This window comes from Macadamia integrifolia, chromosome 5 (genome assembly GCF_013358625.1).
Source record: "Macadamia integrifolia cultivar HAES 741 chromosome 5, SCU_Mint_v3, whole genome shotgun sequence".
NCBI classification, from domain to species: domain Eukaryota; kingdom Viridiplantae; phylum Streptophyta; class Magnoliopsida; order Proteales; family Proteaceae; genus Macadamia; species Macadamia integrifolia.
This window is the reverse complement of record NC_056561.1, coordinates 35,332,693-35,359,157: the sequence shown is the minus strand read 5'-3', so window position 1 is coordinate 35,359,157 and position 26,465 is coordinate 35,332,693. Positions and strand designations below refer to the sequence as shown.

The 26,465-nt window shown below is 37.6% G+C and overlaps 2 protein-coding genes across 3 annotated transcripts; both read right to left on the bottom strand.

The window, feature by feature from the left end:
• Window positions 1-7,631: 7,631 nt before the first annotated feature.
• On the bottom strand, window positions 7,632-18,620 carry LOC122078618 (putative exosome complex component rrp40). 2 transcript variants are annotated; one of them, XM_042644684.1, is made up of 10 exons: window positions 18,463-18,620; window positions 18,257-18,341; window positions 18,033-18,107; window positions 15,217-15,303; window positions 13,979-14,035; window positions 12,835-12,927; window positions 10,302-10,374; window positions 10,088-10,163; window positions 9,871-9,961; window positions 7,632-8,162 (listed from the first exon to the last, which is right to left on the bottom strand). In XM_042644684.1, exons 2-10 carry the CDS (start codon window positions 18,305-18,307, stop codon window positions 8,043-8,045), a joined length of 723 nt encoding a protein of 240 aa, XP_042500618.1. In that variant the 5' UTR covers window positions 18,308-18,341; window positions 18,463-18,620; the 3' UTR covers window positions 7,632-8,042. The 2 variants fall into 2 exon arrangements, with proteins under 2 accessions (XP_042500618.1, XP_042500619.1); XM_042644685.1 differs by having other exon boundaries at window positions 18,257-18,349; window positions 18,463-18,609.
• Window positions 18,621-20,954: 2,334 nt separating this feature from the next.
• Window positions 20,955-26,272, bottom strand: LOC122079500 (protease Do-like 1, chloroplastic). The gene is made up of 8 exons (XM_042646029.1): window positions 25,674-26,272; window positions 25,444-25,566; window positions 24,656-24,827; window positions 23,251-23,288; window positions 22,755-22,953; window positions 22,434-22,586; window positions 22,107-22,241; window positions 20,955-21,208 (listed from the first exon to the last, which is right to left on the bottom strand). The coding sequence occupies exons 1-8, from the start codon at window positions 26,162-26,164 to the stop codon at window positions 21,131-21,133; spliced, it is 1,389 nt and encodes a 462-aa protein (XP_042501963.1). The 5' UTR covers window positions 26,165-26,272; the 3' UTR covers window positions 20,955-21,130.
• Window positions 26,273-26,465: the final 193 nt, after the last annotated feature.

Sequence of the window (26,465 nt, the reverse complement as noted above, 5' to 3'; positions counted from 1 at the left end):
CTGAATCATATCGTATTGTATCGGTTGATACGTATTGATATGATACAGTTCAATATGAGTATGATATACTCCGATTCAAATAAGATACACTTCATTTAAACCTATAAAATAGAAATCGTGAATGAGATACAAAACTGAGAGCAACTGAAAGACTTGAAAATTTGTTTTTTCTCTTCGATATGAGTTAGAAGAAATCATTTAACATAAAAACCGATTCTAACATTCACCATTTCAACAAGATTTTCTTACATTTTTCAAATCATAGACTGAAATAAATTTGTACAAAAAAAAAAAATTGTATTTTTTTTTTTTTTTTTAACTCAAATCATTCTATCAAGCTTGATATATATTCCCATATTTATATAATGCATAATCAGGTGTTAGTATACTTCAAAATTGTACTATAAATGTAAATGTAAGCGCATTTATGCATATATTTAGCTAAACTTGCATTTCTTCAATACAATACGATATGATATATCTCTTAAAATCACGGCGCTACTATAATATCCAATACCAATACTTAAATTCTTGCCTCAAACCATATAAACTTTATATAAAGAGATCCATACAATTTTTATGATGATTTTACCCTTGAACCATATATATTGAACGGGATTGGAAATGTTAGGATCAGGGATCGGTCAAGGTTGATACCATTGTGATCTAAACATGGATTTAGGGGACGGTATCGGTGCCAATATCGATACCAATACTGATACTGATCCGGATTGGATCGGCTCGTATCGATCGATTTTACCCTTGCGTTTTTTTTAAAGTAATTTTTTTTACTGTTTTACCCCTGAAATGATAAGGACAACGAATCTGGATCATTGTTAGAAAAAATGGGAACGGAAAAAAAAGGGAAACGGACAGTACGGTTTTAAACAATAAAACTTTTTGCATGATACAGTAAAAAAAAACAGAGAACGGCAAAAATCAAAATACAAACGATACGAGTTTTAAACGTGTAGATTTCAAACAAACGGGACTAAAAAAATGATAGCATATTCATATAAATTAAGGAACTATTATATGAATATCTGCATCTAGTGTTCAAAACAACTATAATATCTAACATTAATGCCTATACATCTCATGTCTCATTATAAGTTTTAAGACATATCATTGAATATCATCCAACATAAATTCTAAATTCATACACCACATATGTCCAAAGTTTTATTGAGCAATGTGACTAGGTTATGGTGTTGTTCATTGTTGTCAACATAGTCAATCCACTCTAGAAATGATATATGTTTAGTTAGAGTTACGAGTCATCACTTAATTAGGAAATATTTTTCAGTAAATATGTCAACTTATAACTCATGGCGTTAGCTTTTAGTTGGTGAAAGAATCAAGTCAATCAGAGTTCGGGAGAGAGATATATGGTCAATTAAGTAAGCACTATGTTTAAAAATCAAGTCTTAAAAAACGCCTTAAAAATATAACATGTTTTAAACGTGTTTAGAACGGGAATGCTTGAAGTTTGCTTTTTTTTTAAGTATCTTTGAGAAACATACAATAAAACGTGTTTTAAACAGTAAAAAAACAAAAATGCATATAAAACGGAGTTTTAAACGTATTTTTACTAACAATGATCTGAATCGGATAGGGATTGAGTATTGGTCTCAGCTGATACTGATTCGGTACAATACCAATACTTGAAACCATAATCCGACCAATACTAATTATTCCATTCTATTCCATTCCATTTTTAAGAACCATGCTAAGAAATGAGGTACTAGTATCTGTTCAACGGATAAATCGATGGATCCAAATCAATATGGGCCGATTTGAATCGATATCCTATCCGTTTCGGCAAAGGCCGATTCCCCAGAACTATGTCCCTTTATATCACATTATCACAGATTCACAGGATGAATGTACAATTCATACCTATTCCAGTATAGCATTCCCTAGGCATTAGGAAAGACAAATTCTGAATATCTTTCAATGCAAACAAGGAACAGTACATTTTCACGGGCCGACGTGTTTGTGTGTGTGTGTGAGAGAGAGAGAGAGAGAGAGAGAGAGAGAGAGAGAGAGAAGGGTGGTGGGTTGATGAAGTCACCACTCACCACCCGTGAGGCCGTGAGTTTGTAGAACCGTAACTCTAAACCGAATCACTAGACAACAATGATGGGCGAAATGAAATAAGACTCGTTTTAAAAGTGGGAAAAGTGAAGAAGAAGAAGAAGGCGACCTTTGAGGAAGCTAAAATTATGAAACACAAATCCAAAGGTAGATTTACAATTTATCAGAAACTATATCAGCTTTTAGCCAATCAGATCAGCCTTTCTTTTCATCTTCAGGTGACAAGTTTGATTATACCCTGATCAGATAAGGGTTTTGATGACTGGAGGTGATGGTGGTGAATGGGGAGAGACCTAGAGAAGTCATTTTAGCTGCTTCTATGATAATGGGTTATGGACGGATGTAAGGGAATGACAAAACTGGGAATCTGACTATTTCATTGCAGATTGCAGAGGCCATGAATGAATGAATGAATGAATGAATGAATGAATGAAATCAATGAAAGCTAATAAAATTGATTGCAGATGAAACAAAAGCAGCATTTAATGAGAGAGAGAGAGAGGAGAGCAAGAAAAGCTCCATTTTATTGATGGCCCGGCATTTAATACTGCTTCTAGGGGAATGGTCTTTTTTTCCCCTTTCAGAACTCAGACCTGGCCTGGCTCTGCCTCTGCCTCTCACTTCTCACAACATGTCATTAAACATCTAGGGCCACACAATGTGCCTTATTATCACCATCATCATCTCATCATCTCATCTCATATTTGTTTTTATTTATTTATTTTATATTAATTTAAAGCAAGATATAGATCCAAAGGGGTCACAGAAGGGGACCCACAAGGGGAGTCATTTGGCTACACTAGTCGACTTATTATCGTAATACTATAATTATTTTTGTTATATATATAAAAGAAAATTAGATAATAAATAGGTTAATACATTAATGTTCAGTTGTGAGATAAGTCAACTGGATTATTCAGAGCCATATGAGCTAGACAGAAGTACCACATCATTGTTTGGTCTGGGCCAAAAATTGATTAGTGATAGTATGTTCAAAAACGATGATAGGATTTTGCTTAAATGAAATGATGCGATATTGCTTTCAAAAAGAGTATCGTAGAACTAGATAAAATTGCTCCAGATCTCAGCAATACACCAACCTTTTTGATTCATTTGCTTCAATCCATGATATATTGCCCTTGCACTTACATCAATAGTTTCTCTAATCAATTCATAACCAACGGCCAATAAGATACATTCCCTATAGATAATAATGCAAACGATCCATCATGATTTCTTTGTCAACTTATCAGACAAACTAGCAAGGATAAGGATAGGGAAATCAGGGAGTATAAAGTTGGGGAAAGAAGACATCACTTGTTGCTGGCTTTGTATGCCTATGGTGCTCAATCATTGTTGTGCAGAGAGAAGAGTGATAAATAGTGGTGCCAACTTTACAAAAAGAAAAAAAGGTTTTACATTATTTTTCCAAAAAGGTAGGGATTAAGAGGATCTAACCAATAACCTTTCATGTACTTACATTAAAGACTAATTGCTTAACAGCCTACCGCTGAGTTAGAAGCTCATCTCCTATCTCATCTCAATTCAGTGTCTCATATTATTGTTTTTAATTTATGTAGGGATTTAAGATCAAATAGGATTACATAAGGGGATTGCTCAGTTGGATAGACTAACATCTCAAAATCAAGAGGTCATGAGTTCAACCTTAATTATATAAAAAAATAAATAAATAAATGACCAATGTTGATCCTGATTCCAACCAATCCAAAGAGATCGATATTAACTACCAAATCCAAAACCATTAATCACAATTCAAGGTATTAACTGCTCTATCAATTCCAAACTTACTAGTTAGAGTTCCTAAACAATAGTTGTAGTTTCTATTATGGATGACGAAATTGTTCAGATTATTAAAAGGTTTGCAAACAAGTCTAGATATAAAACTCTTTTTTGTTTTCAAGGACTTCTATAAATAATAACTCTAAGTTGTAATTTCTTTCTTTTTTGTTACATAGATTTTTTTTGTAATTGGTAAATTTTAACATTGGTTGAAAAGGTTCTTTGTGAAACTTTTTCCAATATTAGGTACTATTAGAATGTCTAATAATCGTACCTAAATAATCAAGCACCAAACACTTTCGTGTGAGTGATTTTAAGGAAACAAGAGGAATCAAACTCAGAACCACATACTTCTTGAGACGAAGATCCCTTACCAACTTGACTATCGATTGACCATACATCCAATCTGACACCAAATGCTGAAAACCATGAATTCCAACAAAATAAATAAAAAACATAAAAAAAAACCTCTTTATTTTTATTTTTTGTTAACAAAAAATATAAAAAAACCTAAATTTCCCGTTTGTTGTGAAATGTGATATTTAGGCACAGTTTGATAATGTTTCTACTGTTTCTGTGTCTAGGAACAGTAGAAACGGCTTTTCACGTTTTCGAAAACAAAAACGAATTTTTTAGTGTTTGATAAACCTGTTTTTCGAAACATTTTTTATAGACATAATGCCACTAAAAAACCCAATAATATCATTGGATGCCCAAAAGGGAGAGAGGGTTTGGTTGCCCCTTTTTAGGTTTAAATAGTTGAAAGATTTATCAGGCACAATAGCCTTTTTTTTTTCTCTCAAATTCGTTTCTAAAACTTGTTTTGTCAAAATCGTTTCTAGAATTGTAAATATACATGAATTTTGATCTATGTTTCTAGAAACAGGTGAAACAGAACAACTTATCAAATGCTTTTTAGGCTATTTCTCTGTTTCTGGGAACAAGAAAACGTAAAAAGGTAGAAACAAAGCATTGTCAAACAGTGCATTAGTGGAGTCTTCTATTTTTTCACTTTTTACCCCGGTTTTTACGTCAAGAAAGAAAAGAAGCGAAGACTTGTTCTAATGGTACAATGATGTTGGATTTTATTTGGGGTTATGAAAGGAAAACAGGCACGTGTACTCCAAGTCCCACTCAGTACGTCCTATAGAGTGTTGAGGAGCATCCTTTTCGTATTAGAATTGGTACTCCAAAGATGGGGCCCTATCTAGGTTTTAGTTAGGGTATCACTCCCTTACACTTGGCCTATATTTATTAAAAATCTCCTATCTTTTACTCTTTTTTTTTCCCTTGATATTCCCCTGCTCTTTTTAAATATCCAGATCATCCCTCATTTTCACCAGTAATTTATTATTATTATTTTTTTTTCAAATTGACTGGTTAAAACATGGTTTGAATCAAACCAATAACAATTTTTGTCTCATCCAATCAGAAGGATATTGCAAATTCAAAAAAGAATAATTTTGTATCTGATCTATATCTATATCGGTATCATATGTTCCAATCAGATATTTACATTACTAATCCACTACTTTTATCAATTATATATCTATATCAGTATCATATGTTTCAATCGGGTACGACACGCTTTTTTATTTTTTTAATCTCTAAAACCATGTGTCGACACTCTAATGGGGAATGTAACATTGAGATTACTGATCCGAATTAGTATCGGCTAGAACCAATATCAATCTAATACCACTAAAAAAATAGATTACTAAATTTATGATGATAGATGAGACAAACAATAATAATAATAAATAAACATCATCCTTGATGATTTGATGAGATAAAATAATAAATAAATAAGTAAATATTATCTTTAAGGACACATCAGCTATATCAATATCCTTAATGATTGGATGAGACAAAATTTGTAAGTGGTTTGATGCAAACCATGTTTGAATTAGTCAATTTGAAAGAAAAAAAATGTAATAGGTTATAGGTGAAAATGAGAATTAATCTGGATATTTAAAAAGAGCAAAGGAGAAAGAAATGTCAAAATAAAAAAAACAGGGGAATATCAGAAAAAAAGTAAAAGATAGGCCAAATGTAGAGGAGTGACAGTAAAGTTCCCTTTTAGTTATTGGGAAACGGATTGATTTCTTTCGATACTGATAAGATCAGCTCGTATTGGACAAGTTTCACATTGGTCCAATTGAAAGTCAATTTTTGTTACCATTTTACCCTTGTTTTCTGTGGCCAACAATTGGGAAAAACCTTGGCCAACTATCGATCCCTAGGTCCATAATCCCTACCGTGACAATTTGGATCCGAGACTAGTCCCGGAGTAAACCCACTAAACCCGAAATTGACTAATCTCATTAGTAAATGGGACGATTTTGGTAGCTGATTATTAAATGCGATGAGGCAGTTCTAGAACCTGAACCGCTAGGGCAGGTTTAAGATGGATATTTTTTATAGGATTTGAGTTTCCCATCCAATTACATAGCATATATTAGAGTCTCCCAACATCTATCTCATTCTTTTCATAATAGGAAGTGGATATGTCATTTCATAAGGAAAGAGAGAGAAACGAAAGAAGGCACTAGCATATGCTACGCAACCTAGCAAAGACCTAGTCTTGGTACCTTTTCGTATACATGAAGAATTTGGGATTGACCTCCTTGAGACCGGAATCAATAAGAAATCACCCCATTCGACACCCTTTTGCAGTAGTCCCTACTCAACGTAAACGTATCAAGATTTATCTATGGTGAATTGGCAAACAATCCTCTATTTCTCAGTCCACGCCCTGTTCTCCATATGAAGGTCTTATTGTCACATTCAAGGTCAAGGGAAAAAGCATCTCATTGGTGTTTTGATTAATTCTGAGTTTTAAATGTTAAATACCAGAATACATTTCGATTTCTTTTACCTTCACTTTGAATGTGACAAGCAAAACTGAAGGTACCTTCACCTTAGGAAGTGTGATTCTAAGTTCGACTCCTCTTATCTCCTTAAGGCCACTCACAAGGATGTTTAATATTTCTTCTAGTGACAGTTGAATGGTTCTCATTCAACCACAGTATAACATGATTCATGCTGTTGTGGGGATACCCACAGGACTAATCAAGCTGAAGGCCTGAATACACGTCGTTAGCCCAAAAAATATAAATATAAAAAATAAGAAAACTTTTATATTGAGGTAAATTTTAATTGCAATATTATTTACACAAAATTTTAGAACAAAACAAACATGGCCTCTCATGTAATGAATTTTAACCTTCATTAATCTCAATGATCGACTAATATGGCTAAAGCTGGATTTTTTAACTAATTGCCAAAAGGTACTATATTTCCGTATAAGCAAATCAGCTTGGGTTGAAACTAACCACCATAATAGACCTACTTCGGAATGGTTTTAAAATCAACAGCGTTTTTCTATAGTTTTGATGAAATGTTTATGGTGAAATTGAATGAAAAAAAAATAACAAACCTTTGTGACAATAATAATTCACCTAATTTTGATCGTAAAAGAAACTCCCAACAAAATGATAATAAGGCTTGGAAAGGTAAACTTCCTAGGCAACCAAGGTAGGCATGACATTATGAAGGAGGAAATTGTTAAGGACACTAGTCCCTACAAGGTAGGCATGACATTATGTAGAAGGAAAATGTTAAGGACACTAGTCCCTACAATAGCTGCGACCCACCCATAACATGCAGGGCCTACTACCCAAGCAAGATCCCAGCCACATTCCCAAAAAAAGAAAAAAAACCACACTCAGAGATTCAGATTTCATAAAAACAAAATAATAATAATAATAATACATTGAAAAATTTATTACTGTCAATAAGTTTCACCTTGGAGGTAAGAGTTTTCCAATGGAGACTACCAAAATATGTGCGACCCCAAGATCCGTTTTGGTCAGAAACTAGACAACCAAATGCAGCCTCAAGACCAAATAACAAATGGTAAAAAAGAAAAAAAAAATGTACAGAATGGAAAAGAAATACCATGATCAACACCAAAATGCACTATTGTAAGAAATGTCGAGGATGTGATACCTAGGAGACCAAACCAGCCTACACAAGCCCGAAGCCACAAGGACACCAGTAATTCGACTCCATGGAACTCTGGTACAGGAATTAAGAGAGAGGAACTGAGGGAAATAATTTGCAGTGGACCGGCTTACTTGGCATTACTGAAATTTCTGGAGGAGTTTTTCCACCATGATTTTTTGTTTTGTGCTGCTGAGAGACTCAGAGTTCATGATTGCATTTGCAACAAGGATTACAGTGGAAGCAGAGCCAGCATTCACCTGAATTCCAAAGCAAAATGATATGACTATGGCAATAACTTTCAATAGGAGAGCAGTGTCTAATTGGGAATCGCAGGGTTAGCAGCAGAATAATTTTCAAATTCATGGGCTTGCCAGTGCTTGGGGTATCAGCCATTTTGCATAAAAAATAAGGAAAAGTCTCATGCACCAAAACCCAGAGGCTTCTTCTCAGGCCCTGTTTTCTGGCCACGATGACTGATGATTCAGGAATCTATTACATAGAAAGATAATTACAAAGGTAGTCCATGTGTCAAATTTGACGGCCTATCTCAACCATATGGCTCACCTGTTATGGGGATTTTTCTTAGGTTTCTTGACAGTTCCTGTTCACAGTTGGGGTTCGATCAAAGTATGAAGAGGTTCTGGTTTCAGAATTCATTTTCATGTTTCACGGGATCAAGATTTGTCACCTAATGTTCATGGATTGATGTTCAATGAATAAGGTTTGGAGTTTCATGCTATTTAAGTTCAAGTTGCAGGGTTTCAGGTTGCAGATTTTGATGTTTCAGAGGAACTCAAGAAGTTTCTCAGAGATTCATGGCATTTCTCACAGCATTCTGCCAGGTCAGGCATGTCTGGGCCATGGCATTGTGGAAACCCATCCCAAATAAGGTACCTCTCCCCCCTAGGACGGATGACTTCATATGCTTAGCACAAAGCGGCTCCATTTTAGTTTTGTTGGAAGCTGGTGTCACTAATCAAAACTGTGGATAGATAGATGAACCTTTGCATGGGCACCATGACAAATTTGAGGCTCAATCTCAAGATCATAGCCCACAATGTATTTACATTTCCTCGTAATTTTTCAGCAGCAGAAATGTGGACTCTTGGGTAAAAATTTCCAAAAGAGGGCTTGAAATGGCACACAGCCTGAATCCTTCAAACTTTGGACCAAAACAGAAAAGTGACAAGTGGGATAAGGTGGAGCCTACCTGCTGTTTTTATCTAGGAGCCACCTAAGTTGCCACAGGGTAGATGTGGCACCTGCGCTGCCAAAGTTAGCGGAACTGCCAGTCCTACTAAACCTCTCAAAGACGTCACAATGAATAAAGGAAAAAGAAATAAAATATGTCTGTGTTAGTGTGTGTGTGTGTGTGAGAGAGAGAGAGAGAGAGCTTAGTACAAATGAAATCTTTCAGTTTTGGAAGGTAAATTGAGTACTCTGAGACAACCCTGCCCAGTAAGGTTGATGAAGCTTCCAGAATATTGTTGATATCACGGTCTAGATCAGAGGTTGGGTGAAATCTTTCAGTTTTGGAAGGTAAATTGGATATTCTGTGACAACCCTGCCCTAGTAAGGTTGATGAAGCTTCCAGAATATTGTTGATAACAAGTGGGGGAAAGGCAGGTTTTTCCATCACTAATACTAGAGAGAAGCACACCTCCACAACCATCCATTATCAGTAGTGATTGTGTAACTAGGCCAAAAGTATTCCAGTTCTAGTAATTAAAATTCACGTTAAAACCAAATTCCATGGATTTGAATAGAAAGATCCAATTGAAAAGTTCAATCAGCACATTAGGTAAGGCGGAAATTTTTAATGGATGTGAATCACAAGTCTGACCCAATCATGAAGTTGTAATAATTTAATTAAATCTGATTATCAGCAGAACATGTCAAATCATGAAGCTGTACTAATTTAATCCTATCTGATTATTGGCAGAACAGAAGGCTCAAGAACCTTACCCAAACACGGCCATTTAACCCAACAGCTATTTCAAATGATATCTTCTTGCCGAGAGCCTCAAGAAGAGGACATGTTGGAGAGCTGAGAAGCCTGATTATGCCCAAAAGAAGTAAGAAATGTCATAAAACTTTGGTTCAGAAAACACCCAGCTTAACTCTATGAAACTCTTTAACTGCGTAAGTGAGAGGATCAATCATAATACTAATGAGAAATTACATTCGTGAAAGGCCAGTCGATGTTTCAAACATGTACCCATCTTTCAGGAGGCCAAATTCTGCTGCTTTACCATTGGCTATTGCACACAGAACACGAGATAATTATTTAGAATAACGTTCACAAATTAATCAGACCTGAAGTCCTAATTAATTTATTCATGAGTAACAGAAATCAATGCACCGATAAAGACTGAAGCTAAAGGAAAATATAGTACCATCAGTACATGAGAGCTCAGGATTCATGCCAGCACTAGCTTTAACCACACGCACGTAAAGCAATGAACCTACCTGCAAAACCAAATAAATAGATTATAGACCATTTCGTTAGCAGATGCAGTGGCAGCAGAACTACAAGTTAGAACATAGAAGTTTGTGAACTCTATTGTACAGATGAAATGCAGATAAGAATTGAGCTGCACTAGTTCCCTGATCATGAGGACCGCTAGACACAAGTAAATAAGCCATAGAACATTTACAACAAAGATGCCCTCAACTGCAAGGACTTCAAAAACTCTGGATCCAGGATCTGATCAGACTCTACCAATCCCGATACTGCTCCTAATTTGATTGGCTGGAATTGGAAACGGAGTGGTGTATTGGGCTCTGCAAATCCCGGTACTTGAAACCATGATCTCACCCTCCCTTATTGACTAGAGGTTAGGGTGCATCATATAGAAGTATCTATGAAGACATCCTGTTTCTAATGGGTTGGCAACCTAAAAGGAAATGCACATGTATCCAGATTAGAATCCTTCATATTCCATACAATGTCCGGAACTCTTAGTGATAATGTGTAAATGTTTCTTTATCAGAAGGCCAAGAACATTCTCTATTTTTCAATTTGTTCCATAATAGAAACCAGAATAAGTCATAATCATGGTGCCAAGGTGGCATCTGGGCACCCAACAGAAGCACCTTATTTTGTACAAAAATTATGCCCACTCCAGGTGCGCATGCCTGTTCACAGGTATATTTTCTTCTTCTCCCCAAACCCCATTTTCCCCTTTTTTTCCTTTTTCTTAATCCCCTACTCCTTCCCCCCCCCCCCTCTTGACAGGAGCTGCTTTGGACACACACAAGGTGACCTGTCGCCTTAGGCATCCCAGGGCACTATCCAAGGCGACACTTTGACAATTATGGTGCTAGCGCACTCAAATTACCCTACAAGTTGTCAACATGTTAACTGTAACACCAAAGCAACTTAAGAATGAGCCTTTCAAATTCTCCATTCACGGGTACCTTTCTTCATTTCTATTGATTTTATTAGTTAGAAAGCTCAGGAGGACCAATAGCAGGAAAATGCAGCCAGTCAATCAGCATTGAATGTTCAATCAACTAGAGCATAAAAGCAAATTGTTAATCCAATCACATGAGTGCCTCCACATGGGAGCATGTTGGCCCAAGAGATGAAAAGAAAGGGAATTTGACTGTCACTAAAATAAGTTCACTGGATTCAATTTTCTAGCTTTCGTATTCCCTCGCTACTTTAGGAATTTTAATCAGATGATCATTTGAATCAGTTGTTGCAGAAAAGAGCCAGTCGTTAAAGGCTTAAAGCGAAGTCCTAAAACAAGAATAAAAAAGTCAAAAGTTTAGACTCCACTGTTTTTCTAATAAGGCGTTACAATTCCTCTCTCTTTTTTTAAGGTGCAGGGTGGGGGGTTGGGTAAAAAAAGTGCACATTGGGCTCGGTTTTGACATCACAAGAAAATTCACAGCCTTCACAAGGTTACTCAAGAGTTTTTTGAATCCAATATGGTTTGGGAAGGTTATACCAAAGTACTGGAAGGATATTAGTTGATGATACTACATCAATAGCCTAAGAACAATTAGCAAGAACCATCCTTTGATATGGTGGTCAATTACTTTTCATTGCTCAATCGCTTGTATACATTTTTTAAGTTCAATTAGATTCTTAAGTCAATGATTTTAAAAAGCCATTGTGATAGCATCCGACAAGGAGTTTTAAACAGTTGCCAAGAAGTATATTTATCCAATTAATGACCATTTCAGCGATGCCAAGGGTCCCAATGTAACAAGTTATCAGGAAAGTACCTAGGCGGCCATTTTGGCTTAGGCTTGCCAAGGCATTTTTGCCACTGAACTGACTTGACCATTGCTTCTTCATTCATTAAATATATCTTTTATATGGGGTCAGTTTTTTTTTTGGATGGGGTTGGGGGTTGGGTTGAAAGAAGAATAGGGTTGCCAGAGGTGATTTTGTTTTCAGCTTTTCAAATTAGTAACTAAAGTAGCTCCTGCTTGGTGTCCCAGTTTCGAATGAAACAGTGGGCAATCACAGGTTGTGGGTCTGTGGAGCTACGTATGCTCTTAAACTTCTAGAATTCTTAGTGGAAAAGTTAACTTTGACTTGCTGCTGGATTTGAGTTTTGTCACCAGAATTATGCAATGTAATGATCCCATGCTGCTGTGATATTCCAGTACTAAACATGTTCAAGTAGATGAGATTCCTATTACTTCCCTTCTTTCCATTATTTTTCTTTATTTTATTTAATATTTGTTTCTGATCTTTCACCTTCTACGTTATACCATAGAAAACCTAATTAATTCTTCCAAACCCTAGCTTTACAAATCCAATTCCTCTTAATCACCCAATGTAAGACATCAAAATGAGCAATAGTGTATATCTCTGGAAATTAATGAGATTAAAGGGAGCAAGCCAATCTAATACACTACACCACTCTCCAATCAATGAATTAAATGATTCAACATTGTGCAAAACCATACCTCAAACTTTGGAATGTTTCTCCTTGTTCCTCCTTCAAAAGCAAGTACGGGAAGAAATGCCAATGCAGGTCCCTTTATGTCCACAAGAAAGTTCTGTCCATGAAAGGAACACAGACCATGTATTTAATAAAAATCTATTTAAAGAAAGGAACAGTGATGCCATATACTTTCTGTCATTTGGATCTACAAGAAGGAAAAGATGGGTTTACACGGCGTTGCTTGGTTCATTTCATCAAGTCTTCATTCTTTTTGTTTCACTTTTTTTTCTTTTCTTTTCCTTTTTGGTTTTTTTTTTTTTTTTTTTTTTGTGTGTGGGGGGGTGGGGGGTGGGGGTGGGGGGCGCAGAGGGGGTAAGCACTCAGCACTCAGCATGAAGACTCTACTTGTTTTCAGGTATAAAATGAAAAATTATGAGGAAAAATCAGTACCCCCCAAAAAAGAGATTTTAGTTGAGTTTTTCTATTTGGATAGTTTTTGCTTGCAGGAAAACAGAGCCAAAGTAACAAAAACAATACCTAACAACATCCATAAATGAATGTAGGGGGCAGCTAATACAATGGTCTTCTCAAATAACTGCTGCAACATGGTTTCATAGATAAATGCATTAAAGCAATCAAGGTGCACATCTTTTAAGGGCCTTTTTTTTTCCTTTTTTTTTGGGGGGGGTGGGGGGGAGGCGGAGGAAATCAGTCAGTTTTTGGAGGGTCAACTCTATCCTTCTCTCCTCCTGTGTCTCATAACTCTCTGGAGTTTCTAACCAGAATAGTTGTTTACGTCTTTGGTGACAAAATCAGAAAGTAGTCTAGATATTAGAAATTAGCCAGTTTTTGGAGGGCCAACCTTTGTGTGTGCGCGTGTGGACCATACATGCACGGTGTCTCAACTGGTAAATAGTAACAAATTAGTTTTTCCTTCTCTCACAAACTGAATGAAGAACAAAGGACCACTGCACATTGTCTCAATTGGTAAATAATAGCAAATTAGTTTTTCCATCTCCCAAAATTGAATAAAGAACAAACAAAGCTAATATCACTAATTTTCTGCATGCTACTGATGATCCTAGCTAACAGGCAGAACATAACAATCCCTCCACTAACAACATGAGACCCCAAGGTTGCATAGAAATATGTGTCAAGATGCTGACCTCTGCCTTAGAATCAACCACAATACCAAGAACTGTATCCTCCACACAAGGTACATACTGTACAGAAAAAATAAAGCAACAGAAGATTAGAGAAACAAACAGAAGAAACGAGATTTACAGCATATTAGAGAAACAAACAGAAGAAACAACATTTACAGCATAGCACTTGAAATTTTACCAGATCATTAGTCCAAGAGTTAACCCCCACGCCCAACACCAAAAAAAGGAAAAAAGAAAACCCGAAATCAGGAATTTTCAGACAAAAGCAATGAGATCTAAATGCATTATGCAACGGAAAACATTTTTTACCCTGACAAACAAAAAAATGTAATGATATAATAGTTTTTCATGCCTCAAAAAACTAGCATTACCATACTACCACATCTGATGAAAAGTAATAAAGAATCAAAAGTTCTAATATCTAAACCGAAGTACAACTAAATAATATACACAAGCAAACGGATATCACTGCCGTAAAGCATTAAAAGCTATAAAAGGTCACCAAAATAAAAAATGTACATTGATAATACCAATTATAGTTATACAACAATCCTGTTACCTTATATATGGATAGCAGATACCTAACTAAAGTAGATTACAGCAATATAAATCTATATTGCAAAACATATGTCTTGGCTTCTAGGACCACCTCTATCCTCTGTGTTTTTTGGGAACTCACAATCTGAGGTTCAAAGTAGAACCCTCTGCCCTCAGGCACTCCTGGATTGCACCACTAGCTCTTGAAGAACTATTTCTATGACCCTAAGACTCGAAGAACAAGTTGAAATAGAGAACCCAGCCACAATCAAATTTCCAAATTCGATTAAATAATTTTACTAATTAAGAAACCTCTATTTACTAAAGATAGTAAAACCGTACTATAAATGGTAATGTTCAAGCTTACTGTAATATAAAAAATCCATGTTTACCGTGAATAGTATACCACATTTTACAAAAAAAAATACCACAAATAGTAAAGTAACAAAATTACAATGAAACTGTCCCACATCATATCCAGTTGGATTACAATGTTCCTAGGCCTTCCTGCATCACCAAGTCTATGCCCAATCACACTTTTTCAATGTTTCATAATATGGGTCATAAGGTTGTCTCATGACAATTACTGCAATTCTGACAATGAAAATACTTAGGTACCACAATTATTGTACTTTTTATGATAAAGAGTACCTTAAGATTTTCTTTCCGATAACATAGAAAAACAACCACAGTGCACTCACCCTCTTCTGGTTGCTTTCAACCCAGTACTTGTTTGGCCTTGAGAACTTTAACTTCCCAGCCTTCGTAACAGAAATAGCATCATTGTCCTGTACATTGTTGTATCCATGATGAACATCAAATATGCTTTTTATCAATGCAAAGAGGCAAAAGAAAGGGAGTATGCAAGCAGTTAACCATATAAATTCACCCATTTTTGGGACTTACATAAGATGAAAAACAAAGACAGAAAAGTTCTTAACATCAGCAGAACTAAGAAAACATATAAACTGTAAACAGAGTAACATAGATGCCTTCAGAAGTTAGATAAGGGATTAACCAAATAACCCCATGACAGCCTGTTCAAGTCAGTAAATAAAAAATACTGGAGTTGCTCATCTTTCAAAACTAGATCATGGACTTTCTACAAATAACTCAACCTTATCCCAACTAAATGGGGTCCGCCGCATGGATCCATGCAAAGTCAATAGAAAAGTAGAAGTAAAAGAAAAGAGACACAACTCAGAAAAATCCCACCTAAATGGGGTAGACTACATGGATCCTAGCCCTCCAATCAGCTCTATTCAAGGTCATACTTGGGACAAGTCCTAAACTATGAATATCATTCCCCAACACCTCTCCCATGGTTACTTAGGTCTGCCCCTGGCTCTTTTAGATCCTTCAATATGAAATAGATCACTCATCCTTACTGGTGCATCCCATGGTTTCCACTACACATGGTCATACCACCTCAAATGACTTTCTCAAAGCTTATCATGAATCGAGGTAACTTCTGAATCAGCTCTAATATGGTCATACTTTACTTTACCCTTCCTAGTTTTGCCAAACATCCATCTCAACATCCTCATCTCCGCTACACATAGCTTATCTATATCACTTTTTAACTGCCCAACATTTCGCCCCATACATCATAGCTGGACGTATGACAGTCCTATAGAATGTTCATTTAATCCTTAAAGGAATACGTCGGTCATACAACACTCCGGACGCACCTCTCCACTTCATCTATCTCACTTTAATCGATGTGAGTCATCATTCTCTATATCACCTTCTTTATTTATGATTGACCCCAAATATCTAAATGATCACTTTGCGGTATGTCGGTATCCCTCTCTCCTCAATATTCACCATATTGTTATCCATTGTAGTGTGGTAGATCATGGTCTTTCTATCACCTGAAAAGTGAAAACTTGTCAAAGAAAAGAAGTAGATGAAGCATGTGATATCTATGTCTAGGCATCCAAGTTAGTAGGACAGGATTATTCTTTTTCCTAATTTTTTCTTCAATCACGAAAGTGCAGCTCCCATGTCAGTAGGACAGGATTATGCTTTTTCTTTTCCTTTTAGTGAATCATGAAAACAGGTCATTGCTTGGCATACAGCGTACTGGTTAAAGGCCAGATATGCCAGTGTATAGACACAGTTTAAGTCTGAATGCAGCACTTTGTGCAAAAAGTGCCAGAAAGGATTTGCCCGACCCAAGTCTATCCCTCCTCAAACCCTGCGAAAGCAGGACTTGCACTGGTCTACAGCGCTATTAAATATTAAAAAAAAAGAAGAGGAAAACATAAATAAAAATAACAAACAGCAGCATCGAGTACACAAAGCCCGCAAACCGGAAAGACTACCCACACTCAAAACTATCCTTGTCATACAATTGCCATGCTCTCCTGACAAGCATTGCTAGAGTCTGCAAGGAAGCCACTAGACCTTGACCACCAAATGACAAAGATGTTTGTGGGTTGCACATAGATCTAGCTCACTTAATAAGGTGGGCCACCCTCCAGGTTCTTCTTCACTGCGAGACAACTACTCTTCTGAATTCCTTCTACCACTAGGTGAGTCCACGCCTGTGAAGCATAAATGGTGAAACCCATGAATGATAATTCCAAATTCGTCGTCTTTGAAACCCCTGTGCCAGCCCTGATAAAACCATCAATATCTTACCCACGCGATCAGACACTTGATTTCCAATGGTGCTACCATCTAAAGGAATTTTAATAGTCATGGAATGGAGGGATTCATTCATGTCTCACCATATCCGCATAAGGCCTGGATCCAAACATCTACCCCCATTCTCTCGTAATAAGATCAAAAGACAGAATTATTTTTTTATTGTTAAGATGACGTAGAGAAACAAACTCAAATACTGCACACCACTCTGAGCAGATCAGAAAAAGGACTTCCGGTATTTATCTGCCCAAACAATCAATACAAATGTCAAATATAGAAAAATAACATAATCAAATAGCATGAACCATTGTTGTTATTTCCAGATCCCTGAGAATGTAACTTATTGCACTACTCAAAGCAGCCTAGGACACCAAGAAAAAAAGTCTAGAAAAAGTATTTTAAGAAATTTTGCTACTGAACATCTATTAATAAAACACAACACAACTCAACTCAACTCAACTCAACTCAACTCAACAAAACTAAGCCCAGTACATTAATTTAAATGCTTTTCAAGTTTGAAGAAAATTGCTACCAAAAAAAGAAGAAAAGGACATATTTAATCACAGCAAATCCAATTAGATTGCAACCCCAACCCCCACTCCCCTTTCCTTCTGCACACTGCAATTTGTCCTCAACAGAGTGCCTAATGACAAACAGTATCACCTAAGGGTAATATTACCCAATGCATTCCAAAAGTCCTACACCAGAAGCCATCGCAGATGCTATCGTTGTTCTACCATAATAAACCTAAGCTCTATCAAAAAAGCCCATAAGGACAAAGGCCAAATGCTTAAACAGAAATACACTGGTCAAAGGTGAACAATGTAAACAAAAACAAGAAAAAGAATGGAACTCCAACACACACCTGACGCAGTCCTCCGCCCAATTTAATAGTTTGGTTAGCCATGCTTGAAAGGTCTAGAACTACATCTCCAGGAACCTAAACAAAGGTTAGTTGGCATCAGAAGACACAAAACAAAGTAAAAGCAGAAAAGAAACTGATGGGAACAAATAAAAGGTCTGTGGAATTGGAGGGTTGAGTGAAAGCCTTCGGCACACCAACAGGTGAGTGTAGAGAAGAATACTCACAACCATCTTATCAACGAAGCTAGAAGGAGAATTTGAGGGCTTTCCGTCCATGTCTATTTGCCAAAACTACGCTCACAGTTCTTCCCTGTAGAGCTATCGAACTTATTAGTAGCAGAACGGATTCTTTCCTTCTCTTTTTCAAAACTTGAAACTAGAGCCAGAAGGGTTTACGATTGAAAGTCCAAAACACTCCATGAATCACTCACCAGAGAGCGATGGGCGACGGCCAAGGATCGAGTTGCAGGGGCGACTGCGGTATCTCTACACTTTCCTGTCTTGGTTGAGCTCCCGTGCTCTTCCTCCTCCTCGTTTCGTAATTCGAATAGTTGGGCCGCTGGGGAGAATATGGGACTAATGGGCTGGCATCAACATCAGGCCCATTTTTGCGTAATTTATGGAAGAGGGACCTGAAGGCGGCGTGGCCTCTACATTAGCGTGGGACCGATGGGATGAGAGCACGTGCAGAAGTATCAATAGACACATGACTCTATGTTTGGGTGCAAGGGTTAGACTGTCATTCAGGCTTGTTTTTCCCTTAAATAAAACCCTAGACGGAGTGTGTAAATTGGTTCTAAACAAATTGTCAGTTCGGTTTAATATGTTGTTGTTATAAACCCACCAAGAAAAGACCAGGGAGAATATAAACCTTCAAGTGGAAAAAGAAGGTGCCACTCAGTTGATGTCTTTGCCAGTATTAACGCCTTAGCCTCTAGGGAGAGGGAAGAAACAGCAAAATCAAGAAGAATAAGGACGGTCTACGATCAGGTCAACTAGGCATTGGGAGATAGTGATATTTTACCTTTGGCTTTAATAAAAAAATCTATTTTCAAATCCCAACTTCTAGACGTAATTCATTTTCCATCCCATGAAGAAGTCATGAGACATCCGCAAAGAATCCGCTGATCCATCGTGAGGATGATATAATCAATTTACCTCCAAAAATGTTTGATATGGAAGAATAGGAATAAAGAAAAGAGTCCATTTTTCTGCTATATTCCTATTTATTTTATTTATTTTGTTTTTCACTATTTTTTCACATATTATTTATTTAACTATAATGAAAAGTAAATGTAAATTGTAAATTAAGAAGGAACGTAAAAAAAAAAAGTATTTTTTTCATAAAAAGATTGATAAGATTGGGCAATATCTTTATTAAATTTAAACCAAAATCGAATCGATTAACAAGAAGTTAGTCCATGTGATAAGAGACACTTGGATTTGAAATTGTTGTGACACAAGAGGGTTTTCTTTTTTGTCACTATGCCTAGTGAAGTATAGTGCTTTAATATTTGCCACTTGGGGAGAAATGACCATCCCACCCCCAATGAAAGGCACAAATCCCTCCCTTGTTGATTCTTCCACGTAAGCTCCCATTGGCCCCCATGGTGATGCAAGAGCCACGTTCAAGGACAAAAACTCTCCCCCTAGAAGAATTTAGGTGAAAGGAACTCTATCCTTCCATGCCCCCATGCCTTAACATAGTTGGACATGAAAATATTCGACACATGCAGGGCTAACTAGGTCTTTTCACACCCAACTGTGTGTAGGCGTAGGGGAAGGATTTTGTGCACAACTATATAGTCCATGCACAAAGCCATTATATGGGGATAAGGGTCCATGGTTCCCCCCTCCCCCACCCCCACCAACAAAAAAAAAAAAAAAAAAAACTCTCCATTTGACGGCTCATTATATGTCAAAATCTACTACATGCCTTCCATTGGTGTGTAATTTTAGTTGGTGAGCTGCAACCAGAGAGAAAAAGGTCTTTGACTGATAGGAAATGCCACCCACGCGCAAGCATGGCACATAAGAGCTACTTTTCCCCACTATTCTATTAGACAACAATCAAATTTGATACATAGGCAAAAGTTTTCCTTCAGCCATTGAGTAGGAAGAATCTATTGCCCATTGATGACGTGTTCATAAAATGAGACTCTAATTTCATCAACAAACTCTCACTTCTTACTGACGAATTCGAAAAAACCTTTCATTATAGTCATTTGATATTATTAAGGCCATGGGCAAAAGATTCTTACATTGACCTTAGGTGTAGAAAACTCACATGAAAGGGGACGAAGGCAATCCTTTCCCTCCCCCCACCCAACTTCCTCCCTTGCTCACTCAGCCAGTCTCTAATAGGTGTAGTCAAATTCCCATGGGGCAATTTAGATAGGTAAACAAACAAATAAATTTTTGGACTTACAAATTGTTGAAATGGAACCGTTTGATTCCACACATAACCATTTGTTTTCTTTCCCAACCCAATTAAACCTGTACGTTTATGAACTGTGAACCCAATTAGGTCAGTGATAAAAATACTCCCAAACAACTCGAACTGCTCATCATGAATTGCTGTAAGATCTGCCCCTTTTGGACACCACACAAATGAATACAAATCTAGGAGTTAAAATTGTGCACTTGCACAGACTGCTGCTATTTTCACATCGCTATGGGTTTGGACTATTTAATCTCCATAGTTGTAAATGTCTAGGTGACCCATGGAATTGGAGGGGTCCTAGACACAAGTTGACCAAGACGACCAAAGTGCCTGCCTGAGTGACCAAGTTGACCAAGTCACTCAAGGTGCCTGGATGCTTAAAAGGCGACGCCTTGACAACTATGCTAATCTCCAACAAAAACTAACACCACAAAGGAAGGTAGCAAAAAATTAAAACAAATGCAGAGCTGTGCTTGTTGGTTTGCAGCAAGTAGACTCAATGAGACCAATGCTATAGACACATGATAAGTGGGACATGTACAGCAATAACCTCAATTCAGTTGCCATGCAATTGATGCACAAAACAATTGCCGCCTACATTTGTATACCTACATACATCATGAGGTTTAACACAATGATGAAATTCCCACTGTATATCAGGACTCATCAGGCTTTGGTTCAAGAATTACAGGTATCTTCTCTTTGTGGTCACCACGCAATACCTCCACCATGACCTGAATTTCAAGAAAAAAGAATTTTTGGGTCAAACCAATGACACAAGATATGGTAAGAATTATCTCATAGAAAATAATTTATATATTTTGCTAAGCAATATTCTCATGGTTTCTAAAAGGGAAATGCACCTTCAGTACCTACTTCAAACTTCAAAAGGCAAGAAATCAGCTCAACATGAATAGATTACAGAAATGGAGTTCGTTTCTTCGTCTTTGGGAAGACAATTGTTAATGACGTATTGAGCAAGCAAAAAGCTTCCAAGAACTTTCAAACCAATAAATTGAGATTACCTCCAGGAAGGAGCAAATTAAAAGCTAATTCAGAAGTCACTCTGGCATTATGGGATTTCTCTATATGCTTAAGCTGTGATGGCAGAGGTCTAACCTCATAGAATGCGTGAATTAGAAGTCACCCGCTCGCAATATGAAATGTTTTGTACAAGCTTAAGTTGGAAAGACAGATGCTGCTCGGTTGATTTTTGTTCCTTGACATATTGTTGGCAGGACCCAGGAGATCAGTGCTCAAATCTCCAGTCTTCGCCTTGTGCCAAAAAAAATGGCGCCCTTCCTTCCCTCCTCGCCCCCCCCCCCCCCTTCTTTTGTGATAGCGTCTCATGTGACACTGTAGTCTAGGACCACATTTCGGAGATTGAAACTAATAAAAAATAAAAGAGACCTCAACTTCTCTGGACTGCTAGGTTTTACCACTATGCATGGGAGTCAAACTTTGTAGAATTGACTCCATGCCCTGACAGATTTAGAAGTACTTCACCTTGAATTACACCCTAATTATTACAGGGACAAGTAAATTAGAAAATTTTACCAATTGCGTTTTCTAGTTTGCTATGCAAAGGAAACGAGTAAAATCAGGGTAGAAGAAATGAAACCAGCATCCTACCTCATCACCGACTTTACATTGGTCTAGGATTCTGTACAAGTCACTCCCATTGGTGACCTTTCTCCCATTCACAGATGTTATGATGTCACCTAAAATAAGCCTGCCGTAGCCATCTCTTTTGGTTGATTGTAGACCCTGCAAAATGGAGATGAGTAAGTTGTGTTTGCACGAAAGCTGTGCTACTGAGATCCAAAGCTAAGGAAATATCTGAGAGGCACTACAGACAGCAAGTCAGCAAGCCAACATTATCCAACCCACCCCCCCCCCAAACCCCCCCCCCCCCAAAAAAAAAAAAGGAAGAGATCCTGTTAAAAAAAAATTTGCTACCGCTTTGCCAGCTGGACCATTTGCAGGTGCATCTAAAATAAGCACCCCACTAACACCGAGTTGTTCCACAGACTGATCAGGTGCAAACTTGATTCCTAAAATTGGTCTAGTAACCTTCCCATACTTCACCAGCTGGTCGACAATGCCACCGACCTGGAGAAGAAAATGAAAGCACATAGATTATTCACATATAGTATGGGTAAGGGAACACTTTTTTTCAACAGCAAATGTGTCCAAGGCTGCAAACTAAGATTATATAAGACCTGTAATAATATTTTCCTATAATAAACTGAGAGTAAGAAAAAGGAGACAATAACCCACAGTGTCAACTGGAATTGAAAATCCAACACCAGAAGATGCACCCGATGGAGAATATATAGCAGTATTTATCCCGATTAAGCTGCCAGAACTATCAAGAAGTGGCCCTCCACTGTTACCAGGGTTTATGGCTGCATCAGTTTGTATCACATCCTGAATAGGACGCCCTGTAGCAGCAGAACTGATTTCCCTACGAAGTCCACTATAGAGAACATAAAAAGAACATATCAATTGAAAGTTCAGACTGGTGAAAAGAAGAAATAAAAGCGGAGTGGGAGGGGGAGGCACAGACATATACCAGACTCGGGGGGGGGGGGGGGGTCGTCCATGTAAATTTAATTTAATGGTTGACAAAAACACATTACAGACCAACACAGACAAATGAAACAAAGAGAACAGCACATATATTATTAACTAACTCGAGAGACGAGGAAAGGGAAATGAGAAAGGAAAAGATTAAATGCATAGATGAAAACATGAAATACAGAGCCTTCCCTACCTGATAACACCAGTTGTAAGTGTATGGTCAAGCCCAAACTGCAAAACATAGAGAAAGAAGGTTAATTCTCTAGTCGCTTGAGATTTCATCAGCAACATAAATACTAAAATAATTTTGCATTCACAGTATACAAAAATCTAAGTCCAGAATAAAGAACAAACAAAACAGATGAGTTGGTCCTGTTTTGGATGTCAAAGGTTGGAAACTTGGCAGAATTCCGGGGGAGACTAAAATGCTTTTTAGCTTGTCAATCATTTGAAGAGAACAAGGAGGACAGAAGCGAGACTGCAGTCAACTATACAGTCAATGATTATCAGAATACTTCTAAAAGAGGGTGGGTTCAAGATCTGCTTTTGGAGCGACCAAAGGGTTTTGGTCCCACCAAGGTCACAAAGTGCAGCAAGACTGCAGTAAAGGGAAGCACATTGATTCAGCTGTAGGACAGGCATGGTGGTTTCACTTGCCTAGGTCTGGCTGAGATAGGGTTTGCCATTGCCCCACCTTGGACGGCATGCCAAGCTCAAGCCTTATGGTGATCTTTAACCCTCTCTCCTCATTCCTTCTCTTATTTTTATTTGATCTATCTTTGACAGAAAAGAAGAAACAGGGCAATAATCCTGATAATGTTGACAATAAGTCCAACAAGTACATCTTTCCCTCCACCTAGGGATCAAATATCCAGGACATCACCAGACAAGTTGAAGACGGTTGACTTAACCTCTGCAATTCCCCCCCCCAGGCGGGCGTGGGGTGCAGGGAGGGGGTGGGGGAGCTCAACCTCTTATATTACATGGGAATCAGCACTTGAACAGTAAAGATTACCAGGTAAAAGTAAAAAAGGACATGGTTTAATCTCAAAAAGAACCCATAAAGGGCCTTCAAAAGACTCCAGGAAATAACACAGCTGGTCCTGGATCTTTTGAAGAATGGTAGAACCCACTCGGAGGACCATATTTGCCTTTCATGACTTTCCTCAATTTTGGGTTGTCCCACATACTATGTTCTTTTGTCAGATATTTTATATATCCTTCAAATATCTCAACGTAAACCCAATGTACAGGATCATTTTCTGGGTTCATTACTTCATTTTGAATAACGTCAGTGACATTACATCTTTCAATCTTACATTTGATTGGAAGTTAATCTAAAATAGAAATTCAGCCAAGACGGGATCATGATCATTACAATTTTCTTCCCCCCCCCCCCCCCCTTTCTCCTTAAGAGATTTTTATAAGGTTTCGGGGTCTGATGCCCCAAAATAAGGAACCTGACACTATACAAGGTCAATAAGCCCCACATGGAAGAACTCTACAAGAACCCAGAAAGGGAAAAAGTAATGCATCTCCAATTAAAATCATGGGCACGAAAAAATACAGACAGAGAAACACATCTAAAACATACTTACAGGATTTCCAATAGCATAAACTTTCTGGCCGACAAGCAAGTTTGCAGAGACACCAACAGGTATGGGTCTCAATTTATCTTTTGGTGCAGTAACACGCAAAACAGCAACATCCTTATCTTGATCAAAGCCAACAACCTTTGCCTCGAAAGTTGTTTGGTCAGCAAGAGTAACCCTGTGCAAAGTTAACATCAATTTTAACGCTGACGAATATCTATATACAGGAGTGAAGGTTTCTAGTAACTCTCAAAGACAAAAATGCATGGTTAAAAGATTGAAAAACTCAAAACATGTAAGAACAGAACATCCAGTGCATCATGTAAAGATCACAAAATAAGTTACAAGTCTATAACTTTTAGACTTGCGAACTGACAGGGAGCAGGATCCCAAAAAAAATTCAAGGCCTTTTACCAATCCAATTTCATAAAACCATCAATTATGTTGCTTAAACATTTTTCTTAGCATACTCAGAAATTTTTTATGGTCATAAAAATGAAATAGCATGCCCAAATTGTATGGCACCATCAAACACATCACTGATTATTAATGCACTACTTACAATGCCTTCCAGTTGAATAGAACCAACATGAACAGAATTCAATCTAAAATTCTGAATAAATATCACAGAGTGCCCAAACCACACGTTAACAGTTTTAAATCCTTCCAAACGGTTCATAAGCTCAAGACGACTAGAAATTTAATACCGACAACATCGAGCTAAAGAACTCACTCAGGATACTTATGTAAGTGGATATTCTCGACGAGCAATGAGGAAAGCAGATAAAACGAACCTGAGATCGGAAGCACCACGAATCACATGATAATTAGTAACAATGTGGCCGTTTTTATCCCAAACAAAACCCGAACCAGAGCCTTGGGGCACCTCCAACAAATCCAAAGTAAACGCGTCCTGCCTGAATTATACATCAAACCCATGAAAATTCAAAATTTCAATATCCAAATCAAACAGAAGTAAATGGAATGTTGTGAAGATTCAGCAATGGAAAGCTTGGAAAATTACTTGGCGGCGAGGTTAGTTATATAGACAACGGAGGGAGTATTCTCCTGGAAGAGCTGAACAGTGGCAAGCTCATCTGACTGCAACTTTCGAGGAGTGACGACAAAAGCGGACGCAGCATCAACATCAGCAATGAAGAGAGAGAAGGAAAGGGCGAGGGAAGTGCAGAAGACAAATACAGATTCTAAGGCAGACGAGAAAGGGGAAGAATTCGAGGAGAACGGTGGGTTGGTGTTGGTGTTAGTGTTGGTGTTGGCGTTGGCGTTGGTAGCAGCGAGATGGGTCCCTTTGCGACTGTGGTTGAAGAGTACAGAAACAACAGGGGAGAAGAAACGGTGGTTGTGGAGGAGAAGAGACTTGGGTTTGAGAAGAGTGAGATCAATCTTTGTCCTTCTAGTTGGAGAAAGAGAGGAAGAGGACACAGCTGCGGTTGGGTTGGTTGCAGAGGAGGAAGAGTGGAAGAGAGAGGAGACGAAGAATGAATAAGAGGCCATTCCTGCAGCGACAGCTGCTCTTACTAAGAAGCCTTAGGCCTCGGAGTCGGGGATCGGCTGCGGATTCATCTCATTCTCATACAAATGTAAAATTTTATCCGTAATGGATTTTTGCTGCATGATTTTAAATATCGGTATCGTATAGGTTGGTCTGGCCAATTTGTATCGATCTCAGTTAATATTAATTTCGATACCTGACCGATTTGGGATTAGGTATCGTTATTGAATAAGGATAAAATTGATCAATCCAGAGTCCAGACTGATACAAGCCAATCCAAGATCAAATGTATCAGTATACCGA

What these genes read in the sequence shown, in the direction of transcription:
- LOC122078618 (XM_042644684.1), bottom strand. Translation starts at nt 18,307, where the DNA reads ATGGACGGAAAGCCCTCAAATTCTCCTTCTAGCTTCGTTGATAAGATG. An exon ending in TCGACTGGCCTTTCACGAAT is followed by an intron (nt 9,962 to 10,087) that starts GTAATTTCTCAT and finishes GGGCATAATCAG; the next exon opens with GCTTCTCAGCTCTCCAACAT. An exon ending in GGTTAAATGGCCGTGTTTGG is followed by an intron (nt 8,163 to 9,870) that starts GTAAGGTTCTTG and finishes TTTGGAATTCAG; the next exon opens with GTGAATGCTGGCTCTGCTTC.
- LOC122079500 (XM_042646029.1), bottom strand. Translation starts at nt 26,164, where the DNA reads ATGGCCTCTTATTCATTCTTCGTCTCCTCTCTCTTCCACTCTTCCTCC. An exon ending in ATAACTAACCTCGCCGCCAA is followed by an intron (nt 25,567 to 25,673) that starts GTAATTTTCCAA and finishes TGTATAATTCAG; the next exon opens with GCAGGACGCGTTTACTTTGG. An exon ending in CTTACAACTGGTGTTATCAG is followed by an intron (nt 22,954 to 23,250) that starts GTAGGGAAGGCT and finishes TGTTCTCTATAG; the next exon opens with TGGACTTCGTAGGGAAATCA.